This window comes from Stigmatopora argus, chromosome 4, assembly GCF_051989625.1.
Source record: "Stigmatopora argus isolate UIUO_Sarg chromosome 4, RoL_Sarg_1.0, whole genome shotgun sequence".
Taxonomy (NCBI): Eukaryota; Metazoa; Chordata; class Actinopteri; order Syngnathiformes; family Syngnathidae; genus Stigmatopora; species Stigmatopora argus.
The window spans coordinates 20,809,191-20,827,457 of NC_135390.1; the positions used below are offsets into that span (position 1 = coordinate 20,809,191).

The 18,267-nt window shown below is 40.9% G+C and overlaps 4 protein-coding genes and 1 non-coding gene across 5 annotated transcripts in view; 4 read left to right on the forward strand and 1 right to left on the reverse strand.

Moving 5' to 3' along the window:
• Positions 1 to 659: 659 nt before the first annotated feature.
• gnl2 (G protein nucleolar 2) lies at positions 660 to 9,271 on the forward strand. Its single transcript, XM_077599189.1, has 16 exons — positions 660 to 883; positions 1,072 to 1,156; positions 1,259 to 1,353; positions 1,499 to 1,638; positions 2,480 to 2,664; positions 2,744 to 2,810; positions 2,893 to 3,051; positions 3,749 to 3,862; positions 3,942 to 4,070; positions 4,134 to 4,238; positions 4,316 to 4,474; positions 5,104 to 5,208; positions 6,337 to 6,773; positions 6,963 to 7,021; positions 7,884 to 7,966; positions 8,213 to 9,271. Exons 1-16 carry the CDS (start codon positions 820 to 822, stop codon positions 8,363 to 8,365), a joined length of 2,139 nt encoding a protein of 712 aa, XP_077455315.1. The 5' UTR covers positions 660 to 819; the 3' UTR covers positions 8,366 to 9,271.
• Positions 7,198 to 11,587, reverse strand: dnali1 (dynein, axonemal, light intermediate chain 1). The gene is made up of 6 exons (XM_077599190.1): positions 11,473 to 11,587; positions 10,992 to 11,110; positions 10,055 to 10,224; positions 9,760 to 9,938; positions 8,607 to 8,771; positions 7,198 to 8,541 (listed from the first exon to the last, which is right to left on the reverse strand). Exons 1-6 carry the CDS (start codon positions 11,551 to 11,553, stop codon positions 8,506 to 8,508), a joined length of 750 nt encoding a protein of 249 aa, XP_077455316.1. The 5' UTR covers positions 11,554 to 11,587; the 3' UTR covers positions 7,198 to 8,505.
• A 435-nt stretch (positions 11,588 to 12,022) lies between these two features.
• snip1 (Smad nuclear interacting protein) lies at positions 12,023 to 16,596 on the forward strand. The gene is made up of 4 exons (XM_077599667.1): positions 12,023 to 12,312; positions 13,033 to 13,156; positions 14,588 to 15,150; positions 16,095 to 16,596. The coding sequence occupies exons 1-4, from the start codon at positions 12,167 to 12,169 to the stop codon at positions 16,414 to 16,416; spliced, it is 1,155 nt and encodes a 384-aa protein (XP_077455793.1). The 5' UTR covers positions 12,023 to 12,166; the 3' UTR covers positions 16,417 to 16,596.
• Positions 16,597 to 16,775: 179 nt separating this feature from the next.
• trnai-aau (transfer RNA isoleucine (anticodon AAU)) lies at positions 16,776 to 16,849 on the forward strand. The gene has a single exon. It is a non-coding gene; the product is annotated as a tRNA-Ile (tRNA).
• A 591-nt stretch (positions 16,850 to 17,440) lies between these two features.
• The window catches only part of LOC144073436 (mitogen-activated protein kinase kinase kinase 5), a 30,557-nt gene continuing 29,730 nt past the window's right edge, over positions 17,441 to 18,267 (forward strand). The window contains exon 1 of the mRNA XM_077599252.1: positions 17,441 to 17,926. Within this exon, the coding sequence (XP_077455378.1) occupies positions 17,581 to 17,926 (346 nt within the window). The 5' untranslated portion in view covers positions 17,441 to 17,580. The remainder of the gene's footprint in view (positions 17,927 to 18,267) is intronic.

Here is an 18,267-nt window from a genome sequence, read left to right on the forward strand (position 1 = left end):
ACTGTTTTGCCAAATTTCCAGGGATGTTAAGCAATTTTAATTGCCTGATGTTAACTTGTACTATACAAATACATTTGCCCTTTCTTGCCAAATATGTATGTTGCTAGAATCTGTGAGGGAAAATATTTTGCAATCTTTCCATTCCCCAATATTTTTCAAATATCAAATGGAAATGTTTAATAGTACACATTATAGAAGAAATCATAAAAATAGACCAAAAATCTTTTTGAAAAAAATGAAAAAATACTTTGGAATATATACATTGCTATAAATTGCACATTATTCACCATTTTCCCCCTTTTTTATTTTTTAATAAATGTCAGCGGTGCAAAAAAATTAACTGGAGTGCATACGTACTTAAAAAAATAGGTTCTTATTCTAGGTTCGCTGTAAAACACCTAAAAGAGGTCTGTTGCAAGATGGCGGCTAATTACTAACGCTGGTAACTCTGACTATCTTACTCTCTAAATATGGGATATTTAAATGATTAACAGGCACGGCAGATGTTGAATGTTTTTTTAATTCGGAAAATATGCAACAAAAACAAAATAAGGCACTTAAAAAAGTCCCAGTTTCAGAACTACAACAGAACTAAGTGTCATTCAACAACATTGCATGCAATTGCCTGATTGGTGCCCTTGGTCCTCCTCCGTGTCAAGTTTTGATGACGTATTTCCTTTCCCCTTCCCTGACACACGTGTCGCACAACGTCGACCCAAGAGGGGGAAAAACAAGCACTAACTTCGCCGTTTGGCACGTATTTTTGCGTGCTGTTATTTTTTCTGTATCTTCAACTGCTTTGACAGCTAAACCGTCAAGATGGTGAAGCCACAGTTCAAGGGGAAAAGCTCCATTAATCCCTCGGCGTCCAGTAGCAACCCGGGTAAGTAAGCTAACTGTGTTAGCCGCACGGTTTGTTTACAGTGAACCACTGACATTTAACATGAAGAATATGTTTTAAAAAAGATGTTAAAATTTTAACAATGTATCCAATTTGTAGTGACTATACCAAAACCTGACAGGTTATTGAATGTATTCGATTTCGACTAAAATATCGCTTGTTTTCGTCAGATCGGGCCAAGACTCCTGGCAGTGGACACTTGAGGGACCGATCCACTATCAAGCGTCTGAATATGTATAGACAAAAACAGAGATGGTAATTAAAACTTATTTGTGTCTGCAGTCGCTCAGGGGGTGCAATGGTAGAGTTGCCATAAATGCTGGGATTTATGCGCTCTTTTGTTTTTGTTTATGCCAGTAACGATAGAGGAAAAGTCGTCAGACCCTTACAGTACCAGTCAACTGTGGATCCTGGGACGGTGGCTCGAGTCGAACCCAACATCAAGTGGTTTAGTAAGTTCATTAACATGTTTTCTGTAACATGAATCTATACTTAGTTATGACCATTATCTGTGATCCGGTATGAGGTTATCTGTTTTGAAATATGAAGCACACTGAGGCTTATATGAGGATTTCATTGGAAGATGTTGTTTTGCAGTAAATACGCGGGTGATCAAGCAGGCGTCCCTGCAGAAGTTCCAAGATGAGATGAAAGCCGTGCAGAACAATCCGTACCGCTTCGTGATGAAATCTAGCAAAGTGCCCATGACGTTGTTGCACACCCGCATTAAAGCCCACGTGAGTATTGTCACGCGAAGGTCCGAAACTGTCTCCTTAATAACCTAACAGGAATATTTTGGTACAAAAGAGCAAGTGTTATATTATTTGTTGATGGAAAATATTATTATTCAATTTACTAATGAGCAGAGGTTCTGCATATATTCACGTTTTTCTACAAATTATTTTTGTGACATTTCCCATCCTTAACGTAACACTTGAATTATTATAGAAAAGAATACCATATTTTCTCGCGTATACGCCATATTTGTCACAAAAAAAATGACTAAATTGAGGGTACGGCTTATATGCGCACAAATTGGACTTGACATGCACTAAAATGTAAGGTGACAAAGACAAAACACCATAACATAAGACAATGCGGCCCATATGGTCATTTATTTCAAAATAGAGAAAAGATGAAACATAAAACGCTAAACTAGATTTATTTTGACGTCTAAGAATGAAACAACACCCTTTTGGGATGTGCAATCCAGCAATCGATTCAAAAAGTATCTCAGAAATACCATGTGCGATGATTTTTCTCAAGATTTTCCCCTTCAAAATAACACATTTGTACTCCATATTAAAACCATGATAATGGAGGTGAAAATTGTGAAACGGGGGCGGCTTATACGAGGGAAATTATAAAATTCCACAATTGTAAGGCCATTTTAAGGGTGTGGCTTATGCGCGGGGCAGGTTATATGCGAGAAATTATCAAATTCAACAATTTTAAGGGTGTGGCTTATACGCGGAGGTGGCTAATATGCGAGAAAAAAAACGGTAACACCTGAATTATTACAGCAAAGAATAGCTTTCAATTTTCAGTGTAAATAAATATGACTGCTTGCCTGGACAGAATTCAAAGGTGCACATTCTGGACACGGAGGGTTTCGAGACCACCTTTGGCCCCAAATCTCAGAGGAAGAAGCCCAGTCATATGTTCACAGATGTTAAGGAGCTGTTGGACCAAGCTGAAGCGTCGTCCAATAGCTACAATGCTGACAAGGACAAAGACCTGGTGACCGAGGACACGGGAATTCGGTAAGGACGGCCGGCCGGCTCCTATTGGTTGTCAGTAAAATACTTTTATGTACAATAGATAAATAAATTCTTGCAACAGGGATGTCGTTCGTGAGGAGATCTTTAAAAAGGGTCAATCCAAGAGGATTTGGGGAGAACTGTACAAGGTCTGGTTTGGTTGAAATGGCCGTTTTTTACTACGCGATTGCGGATTTGCCATTTTTTTGACTCCTCCCCCGACCGATGCAGGTCATCGACTCGTCAGACGTGGTCATCCAAGTGCTGGACGCCAGGGACCCCATGGGAACCCGCTCGCAGAACATCGAGTCTTACATCAAGAAGGAGAAGTCGTGGAAGCACTTGATCTTTGTGCTCAATAAGTGCGACCTCATCCCCACTTGGGTCACCGTAAGATTTTTTTTGTCTCCCCGTAGAGCACGGGTGTCAAAGTGGCGGCCCGGGAGCCAAATCTGGCCCACTTGATGAGTGCTGACTTTCTGTTTTGGGATCAAGTCTAAATGAAAATTATAGATGTTTATTATATTTCATGATTTTTCCCTTTTTGAATCAATAATTGCAAGTTTTTGGTTCAAAATGCATTTTGTAAAATCTAAAAATAGACAAATATTTTCAGTTTTCCACTTTAATATTGAACATATAATTTTTTTTGCTATCTTTTGAAATGAAAAACAAATTATTAAAACACGTTTCCCTTACTAAGAAAAAAAAATCAAACATTGTTTTAGATCTATAAAAATGGAATATTTAGGGCTTTTGATCCAGTTCTTATATATATATATATATATATATAAATAAAATAGGGAGATATTTCCGTGGCGCAGGGCACATTTTCATATGCTTTATTCATTTTGTGTTTCCTCACATTTTTCATACAAAATTGGTATACTTTGACCAATTTTAAAGGGTCTAGTTGGTAGTTGGGTGAGCACAGTGGAATGAATGAGAGAATTTACATATAAAGTACACCTCTACTTACGAAATTTTCAAGTTACGAAAAATGTCTTGGAACCAATAATTTTCTAAGTAGAGGTATGACTGTACTGAATAAAATACTAATCTTGTTTATTTATTTATTTTAAACCAGAAACGCTGGGTTGCGGTGTTGTCCCAAGAGTACCCCACGCTAGCTTTCCACGCCAGCCTCACCAACTCGTTCGGTAAAGGCTCCCTTATTCAGCTCCTCCGACAGTTTGGCAAGGTAAATAAACACCAGGCAGAAAAGGCCTTCTCCAAAAAGCCAATTCACGTGAAAACTGACTTTTTCTCCCCCGTCGCAGCTCCACACGGACAAAAAACAAATCAGCGTCGGGTTCATCGGTTACCCGAACGTGGGTAAAAGCTCCGTTATCAACACGCTGCGCTCAAAGAAAGTCTGCAACGTGGCGCCCATCGCTGGAGAAACCAAGGTAAACACGACTTCCTAACTGTTGTTAACATGCTTGAATGTAACAAAAATGGCCGCATTCCAGGTGTGGCAATACATTACGTTGATGAGAAGGATCTTCCTCATTGATTGTCCCGGTGTGGTCTACCCTTCAGATGACAGCGAAACCGATATCGTTCTCAAGGGAGTGGTACGTTTCGCTTGGATTTCCGTTTTATTTTCTCTGTGTCTTCAAATTTGCTACATTTGGTTCCTCTCGCCGCCAAGGTTCAAGTGGAGAAGATCAAGGACCCCGAGGACCACATTAAGGCCGTGCTGGAACGAGCCAAGCCGGAGTACATCCAGAAGACGTACCGCATCCCCTCGTGGAGCTCGCCCGAGGATTTCCTGGAGAAGTTGGCCTTCCGAAGCGGCAAACTTCTGAAGGTCAGAAAATGAGGCTTGGGGGAAAAAATGACTTCAAATTGATTGTTAGAGGATTTGATTCCCTTCACATTAAGATCTTATGTGATCATATTTTATGGCTAGTTGAAATAATCTGCTGAGTTATTTGATGCTGTTTAGCATTTTGAGCTAACTCGTGAAATTTTAATATTTGGAAGATATTTTTAGTCCATGCAGTGTTGCATTTGTAACCATTGGAGCAGTTTTAGTTGTGAATTGACTTTTGCACATTTAAAATGGTTTTGTAATTCAAAATTGAATTTGCATTTCATTATTTATTACAGTACATCTTTATTCGTTTATGCTCCCTATTTAATATTAATTATTTCCCCCAACACAAAACATTTTATAGGGGTTTCCATATTGTTATTATAATATTCAGATGTTTCAGGTATTTTTAAATCACTGTTTTCTCCCAAAAATTTGCATATGTAGTAATTATATTTTAAACATGATCCTTTTTATCTTATGTATTATTATTTTTAAACATTTAAAATAAATCCACATCTTTCACATTAAAGATTTATTTATATTCAAATATTTAAATGTTTCCATTGTTTTTGTTGTCATCTGTTTAAACTTATATTCAATCTACCAATTTTATCACGCAGGGTGGAGAACCGGATCTTCCCACAGTGGCCAAAATGGTGTTGAATGATTGGCAGCGTGGGCGTATCCCTTTCTTTGTGAAACCTCCGGGGCCTGAAGGAGAAGAGGTAAAACCACATCTAGATTGGATTGGCTACTGATTAAAACAGTGGAGTCAAACATGTGGGTCGCGGGCTAGAAGTGGCACGCTAGGGACTCTAATTTGGCCCGCGGCCATTTTGTAGCTCATTTTTACTGTACGTACAGAATTGAATACTCACCGTATTTACTCGCATATAAGCCTCAACCCTTAAAATTGCCTTAAAATCGTCAAAGTTTACAATTTTTCGCATATAAGCCGCCCCTTGAGTCACAACTTTCACCTCCATATTTATGGTTTTAATAGGGAGTACAAATGTGTTGCTTTGAAGGGAAAATCTTAAGAAAAATCATATTTCTGAGATACTGTATGAATCAAAAGCACATTATTAGGGTCAATATCACTAGGAATTAATTGATCCGGTAATGGTGGTTTTCTTACTGCAAAACAGAAAATAACCAACAAATAGTAAATGTTAATTTGTCTACATCAAATGGTGAAAAAGAGTATAGCAACGCTGTTAGTCTTGTGCGCATATAAGCAATGTTCCCTCTAAGCTGCGCGCGTGCGCAACTACGCACTACTGTCGTCTTCTCTGCGCACAGCAAATCATATGGAGCGCACAAAATAAAATCCCTTTTTTAAATTTTTTTTAGCTGTGTGGCCGACGCGCGAACCACTCATCCGCCGGGCCGCCCATTCATAGATATTAATCATTACATTTTATTATTACTTAATCATTTATGTGTAGTAGACATACACTTGCTTATGGCAGGTGTGATACTGGTGTGTGCCCATAGCGAGCAATGATGATGTTGCTCACACCGGTCGGTACTCAGTGTGCTCAGGGAGGTTGTCTTCCTGCCCAGACAAACAAAAAATTAGAGGGAACATTGCATATAAGCCGTACCCTTGATTCAGTCATCATTTTTTTTTAGTTACAAATGCGGCCTATATATATTTTTTCTCCACAAAACCGGATGTTTGGGAGTTGTGTGATCAAGTGGGCTTTCTGGGCCCCAAAAAACCTCGTCCAGCCCAGATGAGATCTAGTTGGCATGGATGTGGCCCACGTTCCGAGTTTGATTAAGCTTTGTATTTCACCACATACAGATGATGTCATGGTACACTTTTTTTTTTTATTTTTTTTTATAAGGAACGTGCGCCAGTAAGCGCCGCCCCGGCCGCAGCGGAAAGCGCGCAGGAAGTCCAAACGGAGGCGGAACCCGTCCCCAACGAAGACCAGGAGCAGAAGAAGGAGCAAGTCCAGAAGATCTTGTCCAACGTGCGGCAGAACTTCGGCAAGATCAACGTGGCGCCCGAATTCAACGAGGAGGACCTAATACCCGTGGAGATGCCGGACTTGGACATCTCTGCCTCGGAGGGCGAGGGCGAAGAAGATGAAGATGAGGATAAGGATGAGGAAGGAGGAAAAGAGGGGACGGAGGCGGGGGAGGAGAAGTCGGCAGTCCAAGAGAAACCGGACGCCGAAGAGAAGAACTCCAAGAAGGTGATACGGGAGTTGGACGAGAAGATCGCCAAGTATAAGCAGTTCCTGGACCGAGCCAAATCCAAACGCTTCTCCGCCATCAGGTTGGTGAACGCTGACGGGCATCGGTGTCCAATCATTTTGGATCAATCTATCCGTTTTGTGTGTCCTGTCACTGTCCAGACATTAATCCCAATGCTATTTATTTTCATTCATTTTAATATAATAGTTGTTAAATGAGTGGAAAATAACCTTCCTTGCTTATGTGCTTATGTTTGTTTGTTTTTATGCAGGATACCTAAAGCTGATACAGATCAAGTATTGAAAGGCATCCAACAAGCGCAAAATAAAGGTATGTAATAATCACTATAAATTAGAAAATGATTCATTCGGAGCAGAAAAATAGGGATTTAAATTATTTGTGATTTTGTCCAGATTTTAATACACTTTTAATGCAGGGTCAACACACACAAAAATCATAGTCAGGTTTGTTCAAATGATTTTTTTTTAATGTAAAAATCAGCAACTAGAGAAGCAGTCTGAGAGAGGAGACTTCAGCCTAAGCAGACATATTCAAAGCATCAAAATAGTTTCTATGTATGAACATTTCTCTTCTCATCTCATCTACACTGCAAATGTGAGTTAAATAAAATAATCCATTATCAAGTTATCATAAATTCCTCATAATCCCCAAAATGTAATCACCTCTTCCTGTTTCACTTTACAAAAATATCCTGAAAATTTGATGATCATCCCTTCATTCATTCTCGAGTTATCTTGAACACCAACATACTAACTAACAAACAGCCACACAAAATACATAACCGCCTTCATACACTGGCACCCTCTAGTGGTGTCTGAAAGAATCACTGATTTAATCCAAATGTAGTTGTTATTGAAATTTTTACATGCAAAGCATTTGCGTTAAAAATTGGAGGACTTGTAGCAAAAGTGGCTTCCGTAGCGAGTTTCAGCGTGGATTTTCACATTTTTATGAACTTTAAAAAATATATATATATTTTTTCATAATTAATAGCGGAAAAAATCGCTAAGTAGTGAACTTGTGAAAAGTGAAGACGCAATAATCGAGGGATTGCTGTAATTTTAAAGTTAGTTAAATGATTATTTTTTTACTGTTGGCCCTTAAAAAAAGTAATTATTCTTGAATCAGCCTTGTTTTTTTTAATAAAACAAGATATGTTATTTTTCCCCAGCTGCCACACAGAGAAACAGAAAGAGGAGAGCGGACGACGATGACGAGGAAGCTGCCCGGCAACCCAAACTAACATCCAAAAAGGCACAAAAAAATCCCACTTACATTTCTTTTATATAAACTCATTGGCTGCCATTGACTGCAATAGACGTCCAATCTATTTGAGCTGGTTGTCCGGTTAAAATGGTGACAAACTCATTTCAATTAACACAAAAAAGCCGCACGATTTGACGTCTATCATCGTCAACGGCACCGAAAGACTTAAACACATGACGATGTGATCAATCCATATTTTAGTGATGATTTTTTTTTTCTTTTTCTCCCCTACAGAAAAGGGCGCTGGAGCGCGCCCAGCGGTCGAAGAAAGTGGGCTCGCGCTACTACGAAACTCACAACGTGAAGAACAAGAACAAAAACAAGAAAACCATAGACAACCAACCAGGAACGTCCGAGGGAAGAAAAGCTAAGAGAGCTAAGCGCTAAAAGCTAGCAATAAACTATATACAGTAAAACAAAACAAAACTTTTTTTCCCTAAATAGAAGCAACATAATTTTTTGGGGAAGTTTGTTGCTTTTTGGGGAAAATCTGGCCTTCATTTTTCACATACAAGCATTTTTGAAAGTTACTTGTTTGGCTCCAGCACCCCTTCCAGCTGGGCCTAATTGGAAATACAAACGTTAGCATTGGGAAGGAAGCAGCGAACGGAAGACGTGTTTTCGTCACCTTTAGTTGCTGATTGGTCTTTTTGAGAAACTGAAGCTGTTCCGCGTGCTTTTTCTCCTGCGCTTCCCGTTTTTCGTCCGTTAGCCTCTCGTCGGCGACGCGTTGGGCTTTCTGCTCGTTGAGTTGCTTCATTAGCTCTTGCTTCTCCTTTTCGAAATCGGCGATCTAAACGTGTAAAAGGGGGAAAAGGGGCGTGTCTTTAAAGTCTCCCTTAGATCACATTGGGCCCGCTAAGTCGGTTTGTTAGCCTGCAAAAAATTGTTTTAACTAACGAGGAATTTTAATGACTTATAGAAAAATGGAGGACTACAGAATACAGAGTTTTTACAGTGTTTCTTTTTTTATTAACTAAATTAGGACAATATTTAAAAATAATAATTCAAATATTCTTTGGGAAAAAAATTGGAGTAAAAATTCCTTAAATTCTATTGCATTTTTAAATGGAAATAGACTAATGTATTTCTGTGTTTTAATGTAAAAAAAAATACTGCTAAAATTAAAATGTAAGAGAATATATGCTTTTGAGAAAAATGGTTTTGGGGGAAAAAGTTTTGGTCGGTAATACATATATTATGATAAAATGTATTGACTTGACTGGACAAGACTTTTTCTTATCGTTTTCTTGTGCATTTTTTTACATATTTGATAAAAATTGTAGTCTCTGATTTCGGTTCTGTCGTGAGGTTTTTCTGTATGTGTACGTTAGTTTTCTTTCAATAAGCCCTTTTCATGTTTTTATATTAGTGATATTTTTGACATCTAGTCTTCATATGGTCTCGCCTAATATCCGCCTACCGTATTTACTCGCATATAAGCCGCACCCTTAAAATAGCCTTAAAATTGGTGAATTTTACAATTTCTCACGTATAAGCCGCCCCCTGATTTACAATTTTCAAGACTTATGTAGCTTATAAGTACATATAAGCCATATCCTTGATTCGGTCATCATATTTTTTTGTTACAGATGGGCGAAAATAGGGTCATTTTTCAGTCCTTTGCATTCTTCTATCCATTTTTTTCCAGAAAATTACAATACATGCTTGAGTCAAAATACTAGGACACATGTCACTCGCATGTCTCTCTGCTGTAGAAGCAGCTCAATTGTACTTAGTCAAACCTAATGTGCAGATTCGAAGATTTTTTTTTTGCTTACTCTTTGCCGCATGTCCACTTTGTCCTGTTCGCCCTGCAGCGCTTTCCTCATGCCGAACACCACGCTGCTTTCGTAAAGCTTCTGGTAGGCGGTAATCGTCATTTGGATCTCGTCTCGGACCCGCAACAACAGGAGGCCTCGCTCGGCACAGTTGATGGTCACTTGTCGTATGAGCTCGTCTAAACAAAAACAAGATGTTCACCTGCACTTTTAAACTTCTGCTAGTAGGCGTCCAATCCATTTGGAATGGGAGGCAGCGAAAGGGTTGAAAAATGGTTTCCGTTGGGTGAGTTACCGAAACACTGCGAGTACAGTTCCCGCCGAATCGGGCAGATCCCAGTTTCTAAAGCCCGCCTTTGCTGTAACCTTCTGTCAAGCGCTTCTTCCAGGTGGACCACGTCGGCCCGGGTACTCGGAATGGTGGATGCCCGCTGAGTCCAGAGCTGGTTGCCCTCCGTCCACTCCCTACAAGTACGTACAATGTGGTTTTGACGGCGAAAAACGGCACGTGGGAAGGAATACCTTATTGGCCTGAATATAAGATGGTGTTTTTTTGCATTGAAATAAGGCTGAAAAAGTCGGTCGTCTTACATTCGGGGTCTAGACATTTTACCCATTCACAATGCTACTAGATAGTGCCAGATATGTTTAAAACCAATGTTGGACACTTTGATAGTTAATGCAGTTATTGCACTTTTGTTGTTTGATCACAGTACAGTAATCCCTCGATTATGGCGTATTCACTAATTTGCAATTTTTTTCCCGCTATTAATTACTTTTTTTTTTTTTTTTAATTCATAAAAATGTGAAAATCCACGCTGTAATTTGTCAACTACTATGACTCAGCACTGATGAAAAAAAAGGTAGTTATAATAGGGGTGACCTCACTTGGCGATTTTTCAATTTATGATGTCTGGTCTACATTAACCGGCATATTCAATGGATTACTGTAGTAGTAGATTGGTTAATTTACATTTCAAAAACCAGAAGTCATTCATTTATAAATGTGAGTGCACTTTAATTGACATATTGAAATGTTCAGATGTGAGACAGTTTTTGCAAGATTTAAATAAGGCAAAATAACATGTTTTTTTCTCTCCAATATATTGTTATAATTGTCATTATTTTATGTCTAAAATTGAATTTGGTGTTCAAAAAAGGCTGTTCAAACTTGAGTCTTGAAAAAGTGGGGGTCGTCTTATATTCGGGCCAATACGGTAGATATGACTTACCTGGGTGGAAAGATGACATTGAGAATTTCCGCATTTTCAGGTGAGGTTGCTTTAGTTTTAGGGGGAGGGGGCACAGGCAAGTCAGGTGGCTGAAGTTGGCTCACTTTAAACGGACGTCCCTGTAGAGTAGGGGTGTCAAAGTCAGTTTAATTTGCAATATTCTAGTTTGACAGCGCTCGAGTTGAAAAAAAAAAGGATTTACGTAATTCTGTATGTACACCCGCGGGCCGGATTGGACCCCTTAGCGTGCCGCTTCTGGCCCACTGGCCATATGTTTGACACACGCTATTTTTTCCGCTTAAAGAAGCGTTCTCAAGTTTTTTTTTTCCCTCACCGAATATGTTTCAATTGTACACTAACATTTGGGAAAAAGAAAAACCTAATGGCAAGACTCGATTTTATGTAAAATAATTGAGAATTAGTTAGAAATCATTCTCTTTTTTTCCAGTTTTCCTCAATGAGAAAAAAATTGTCACCTTACCTTTCCTGATTTTCTAACAGTCGTTTTTCCAACCGAAACCGGGGTTTCATATTTGAGAAGGGATTCTGCGTGCTCGCTCATCTTTTTTAAATGATGCTATTTTCAATAAAACTCCAGCAAAGGTTGCTGACTGGAAAAAAGTTCGCGTTGACGTTTTCTGCGTTATGGCAACCGTAGATATCACCTATAGAGGGCTAGATATCTAAAGTTGGGGGCGGTGTAAGTAATTGGCATTGTTTATTGCAGACGTCTCCGACCCAAAATGGCCGCTAAGCAAGTACGCTTGTCCACATTGTCTTACTGAACGTATCGTATCTAGTTTTCATATATGATATCTATGGCAACTTCCCCATGCGTGTGTTCAATTGTATTCGATCCGGGCGAAATCGAAATGTGGAACCTGTTTATTTTATTTTTTAAATCTTGCACACCGTAATTTCCAAAAGTACCCGAGTAGTTATTGTGGGTTAAAATATTTTTTTTACATATGCATGGGGAAAATGCCGTTTTAAATAAATAGTTCGGAACCAATAACACAGTCTGTGTTTCTAAATGACTGTGTCTTACCGGAAGCGGAAATCTAAGACGACATAATTTTGTTAGCTAACGCAGACGTTGGTTTGTTTTGAAACATGTACGCCTAAACAAAACTGCTTTTCAACTCAACCAACTATTTGTCATTGGAAGGACAAAAATGGCCAAAGAAAAACGACACAAACGACGGGACTCGCCGGAAGTCAAAGTCAAGATAAAACAAGAGAAGTTAAGTCCCGCAAGGCCGCACAAAACACGCCGCTCGCCGAGTGACAACAGAAGTCCGCCGAGGAGACGAGCCAGCAGGTCCGATTGCTCATTTTAATCCTATTTTTATGTTTACAATTGTGCGCTTAATGCATCCGTTTGAATGAAAATGCGTCGATTTTTGTGGTTAAACTTGGAAGTTGTGAACAGACAAATTTCGCCACGTTTTTGTGTTTTAAGTAGGGATGTCCACGATAAAAAAAAAATCAGGCCCAATCGCGTCTTTTTTAGAGGATCGTAATCGGGCAAAAAAATCGTTTTTTTTAGAAAAAGGTTTGTTACGAGATCGTAATCGGGTTTTAAAAAATCGCTTTTTTGAAAAATGTTTTTTAGAAGATCGTAAACGGGTATAAAAATCGTTTTTAAAACAAAAATCTTTTGCTATGGCAGTGAATGTGTTAAGATAACAAAATGATCATAATGTATTAATATAAAAAAACTATTTTGATACTATTGAAACAAACGAAAAGTAAATTTTATTGCATTGAGTGATTAAGTTTATTCGCTAGATAACTATGTAAAATACATGACTTACGCAATTTATTTGCAACCACAATTTGGTGCTACACAACTAAAAAAATTTTTTTCCTGCTTTTTATAATCTTGAGTAATAATTATACATTTTATAATCTTCCGACAGCTTTCTTTAAATTCAGTGTGCTAAAGCAGAATCTCCAAAGCAGGCGACTCAGAGTCACAAGCAAAAATATTTGATTGGTTACTAAAAGGCTTTTTTTGAACTTCTATTTTTAATGCTAGATCGCCTGTCAGGTCAAGGGACCGATCGGCAGGCAGGAAAGAGACCGCCTCCCCGACCAGGCGTACCAGCAGATCCCCTCGAAGGAGAAGCCCATACCGCAGTGCCGATGTCAAGTTAAAGCGGGTATTTTTTTGTCATTTTCTTCCTCCAAAAATAAATAGGACTTAAGATCATTGAAAAAAAATCTTAAAGCTGTAAGGCAAGGGTGTCAGACTCGGGTTGGTTCGCGGGCCGCTCTAACGTCAACTTGATTTCACGTGGGCCGGACCATTTTAGATATAATATTTAGATTTTTTTTAAATAAATGGATTAAAAGAACTGGATTAAAAGCCCTGAATATTCAGTTTTTTTATAGATCTAAAATAATGTTTATTTTAGCTTTTTTATGTATTTGTAGATTTTATCAAATGATTTTTGAACTAAAAACACAGAAAAAATTGTTACAAAATTGCAATTATTGATTTAAAAGGGGCTAAAACAATGTTTATTTTAGCTTTTATATATATATATATATATATTAGATTTTACAAAATGATTCTTGAACTAAAAACAGAAACAATGGATTAAATAATTACAATTATTGATTTAAAAGGGGCTAAAACAATGTCTATTTTAGCTTTTTATATATTTTTTTGATTTTACAAAATGCTTATTGAACTAAAAACACAAAAAATGGATTAAAAAATGACAATTATTGATTTAAAAAGGGGAAAATCAGGAAATTTAATATACATCTATACTCTTCATTTTAATTTAATCTTAAAAGAGAAAGTCTGCACTCATGATTTACTTTCCCGGGCCACACAAAATGATGCGGCATGCCAGATTTGGCCCCCGGACCGCCACTTTGATACATGTGCTGTAAGGAAATATATGTGGAAGTTCAGGGATTGTCAGAAGCAGCTGTGTTGTGTCTTGTTTAATCTGGAGAAAGCCTTGACAGGGTACACAAAAACATATTTTGCATAAAACGTGAAAAAAACGTACTTGTTCCTGCCATTGCTCGCTCAAGGCGCCGCCATCTTACCAAGGGATGACAAACCAGACCGCTATGGACACCAGTTCCTGGTTGTACTGCTCACATGACTTCCCTTTTGAAATTTTCTACATGCAGGCAACACCCTTTAGGATTGTGCAATCCAGCAATCGATTCAAAAAGTGTCTCAGAAATACCGCGTGCGATGATTTTCCTTAAGATTTTCCCTTCAAAGTAACACATTTGTACTCCCTATTAAAACCATGAATATGAAGGTGAAAACTGTAAATCGGGGGCGGCTTATACGCGAGAAATTGTCAAATTCAATGATTTTAAGCCAATTTCAAGGGTGCGGCTTATACGCGGAGGCGGCTTATATGCGAGAAAAATGGTAACACTTGAATTATTACAGTAAAGAATACCTTTAATAATTTAAATTTTTTTATAAGCGAGAAAATCTAGTATTTGAAACTGAAGTCTAATGTAAAAATCAGAAACACTGTTCTCCCTGCTGCCATCTAGTGGTAGAATGGCCGACACTCATTCCGATTTTTGCAATCTCGGACCGACTTTAACAGGAGCGTGACGATCATCGTTCCGCCGGAGATGACCACAGAAGAAGAAGCGACCCGCCGGACGATAAACGCAGCAGGTGGGAATCGGACCGTCCTCGGGAGCGAGAGCGCAACGGCGACAGGCGCCGCGAACGGGACGCCGCCGCCGCCTCCTCCCAGCAGGCCGAGCGACGGCGGCACGACGAGCAGCGGCGGGAAAACCGCCAGCGGCGCGAAGAGAACCAGGAGTCTGACTTTGGTCGCCCCGAGGCCGGCGGCGGCGCCGGCGACAACGACGACAGCCCGGAGGAGGGGGGCGAAAAGGAGAAGCCCAACTTCGGCCTGTCGGGGGCGCTCACCGAAGACACCAACACCTTCCGCGGGGTGGTGATCAAGTACAACGAGCCTCCGGAGGCGCGCGTTCCCAAGCGGCGGTGGCGCCTCTACCCCTTTAAGAACGACGAGCAGCTTCCCGTCATGTACGTTCACCGACAGAGTGCCTATTTGTTGGGAAGGCAGCGCAAAATCGCCGACATTCCCATCGATCACCCCTCGTGCTCCAAACAGCATGCGGTATTCCAGTACAGGTGAGTCTGCTCTAAAAAAATAAAATGGAAGGAACATTTATTTATTCATTCATTCATTTTCTGAACCGCTTTACCGGGGGTGCTGGGGTCTATCCCAGCTGACTTCGGCCCAGATGTAGGGGGATACCCTGAATTGTTCGCCAGCCAATCGTAGGGCACGAGGAGATGGACAACCATTCATGCAAAAACTCATACCTAGGGGCAATTTAGAGTGTCCAATCAGTCTAGCATGCATGTTATTGGAATGTGTGAGGAAATGGGAGTACCCGGAGAAAACCCACGCAGGCCCGGGGAGAACATGCAAACTCCACATAGGTGGATTTCAACCCAGGCCCCCCACTGTGAGGCCGACGCGCTAACCACTCAAACCACCGGGCCCCTCACATTTGTCTATTTTAATTTTATTTTTTTTATGGGGGTGTCTATTTCCCGCGGTCGAGTGGTTAACATGTCGTTCTCACAGTTCTGGGTTCGACCCTGGTCATCATGTGTGGAGTTTGCATGTTCTCCCTGGGCTTGTGGCTTTTCTCCGGGTACTCCCATTTCCTCACACATTCCCAATAACATGCATGCTAGGCTAAGCTAGCAGGTTGAACACTAAATTGCTCCTAGCTATGAGGGTGAGCGTGAATGGTGGTCCTTTTTTGCTTTTTTTTGTGCCCTGTGATTGGCTGGCCAACGATTCAGGGTGTTGTCCAAAGTCAGCTGGGATCGGCTCCAGCACCCCCCGTGACCCTTGTGAGTATAAAAAACGGGTGGAACTGTAGCCACCTGTTGTTTATTTCCACCCAAAACACAAATGTTTTGATGGATTCAGACAGATTGTGAATCGATATGACAGTCGTGCAATGTAATATCGTTATAAATCGCCTAACTGATTTTTTGTAAGCATTTTTTTTCCTTTATGTGGCCTTACAAGCGTCTAATTTTCTATTTTTTTTCAGAGTGGTGGAGTTCACCCGTGCGGACGGCACCACGGGCCGACGCGTGAGGCCGTACATCATCGACCTGGCGTCGGGCAACGGCACGTACCTGAACAACCAGCGTATCGAGGCGCAACGCTACTACGAGCTGAAGGAAAAGGACGTGCTCAAGTTCGGCTTCAGCAGCCGCGAGTACGTCCTGCTGCACGAGTTCTCCGACACCAGCGAGGTGGACGCCAAGGAAAGACCCGAAGACGACGACGACGATGTCCTGGACGAGGTCCCGGACGAGGTCCAAGACGAGGTCTCAAACGAGGTCCAAGACGAGGTCCCGGACGAGTGACGTCCCCCTTTTTTTACGTCATACTTTTCTTTCAGAAACAGAACACTGACCTCACCAATCGTGCGCTCGTTGATGTACAAATAGAGCCGCGCACGGAATTTTATTTTCTGCCGTCGTCGGGCTCAGTGCAGTCGTGTAAATTTACATTTTTCTACTGTAAATAAAGACTGTTAAATATTAGACCGCCTCTAGCATTTATTATTATTATTTTTTGACCTGTGGTTTCCCAGTCATTGGTTTAATGTTGTTTTTGTTTCCATTTAAGCTTTGCTTTATTTTATGCTGTAACATAACTGTTTAGCTAGCTAACGTGTTGCATTTGCGGGCTACTTGCACAGATTTTACGTAGATCTGTATGTGGCCGGTTAGCTCAGTTGGTCAGAGCGTGGTGCTAATAACGCCAAGGTCGCGGGTTCGACCCCCGTACGGGCCATGACCTCATTGCCGGTTTTTGAAATTGACTACTTCAGGTTGTTTTGCCGTGCCAAGACCGCTTTGCTAGCTGACACGTTGCATTTGTGGGCTATGTAAACAGTTTTGAGGTGTAAATGAGTGACCAGTTAGCTCAAATGGTCAGAGCGTGGTGCTAATAAGGCCAAGCTCATGGGTTAGAACCCTGTATGGGAAACTGGACTACCCAAAGTAAAACCCACGCAAGCCCTAGAGTTCACATGCAAACTCCACTCAGGAAGGAAATTACAAGGCTGTTGCTGTAACCACTCTTCCTCTGGGCTACTCAAGAACAAATTAATAGTGTTTTAAAAATTCTTCTATAAACCTGTTTATCCAAATGAGAGTTAACCTGTTCACAAGCCAAAAAAACACTCCCAAACTCATTACATAATCATGGGCACTTATATAGTATTGCGAAATTTACCAACACTATAAAACAAATAAACCAAAGAAAAGGGGGAGTGTTTTTTTACGAGTCAATAGAACTTTATTGAAACAAACAGCGCAAAAGTCCATTAGAAGCTAAAAGCATCCGGTTTCAGCATGTATGACGTCACATAACTTGGGCGGAGTTACGCGAACGTTTCCCGAATTGACCGAACCCGAGCCGTACGGGTGTCCGCCCACCCGGGGAGCTCGAAGCAAAAAAGTAGCGTGGAAGTAAGTTCGAAGTGTCCATGAGGACACAGCCGAGGAGGAAGAACACCGCTAATGTACACGACGGAACGGAGGCGAATGAGCCTCCGGCGGGAGCCCGGCCGGCTGCCGTCTTCGGCGGGAAGTTTGTGGCGTGACCCGCTGGCCATGGAGCCCAGCGCCCGGAGCAACGCCGCCAAGAACGGCGTCCTCTCGCCGAGGAGTCGCGGACGCCCGGTGACGGTGGCCTACATCGCCAACGACGGCGAGGACGAGGCGGCCGAGCCGGCGGAACGTCGCTTGTCCTCCCTGGCGTGCCTGAAGGAGGCGTGTGTCGACTCGCGAGCCTCGTTTAAAAGCATCCCGTTTGAGAGGATCTCCATGGCGACCCCGGACGTCCTGGATAGTTTTTACAACGCAGGTGAGCTTCTTTGTTTGTTTGTTTGTTTTTTGGGGAGGGGCGGGGGGAGATTACAATTCGAACTGCAAATATGTTTTCGCTGGAAAAAAGGCGGACTCCAACTGAACTCGTGTACTTTTTTAATGTCATACCATTCCAATGAATTTCGTCAATGGCGTCTTTGGCAACAAATGGATAACATTTATTCTTATTTTCTGGAGCCTATCCAAGCTCTGAATTAGTGGCCAGCCAATCGCAAGGCACAAGGAAGCAAAGGACAACCAATCATAGCTAAGGTTTTGCAATTTAGTGTTCAACCAGCTAGCCTAGCATGAATAAAAAAAACGTCACAACCGTCAAAT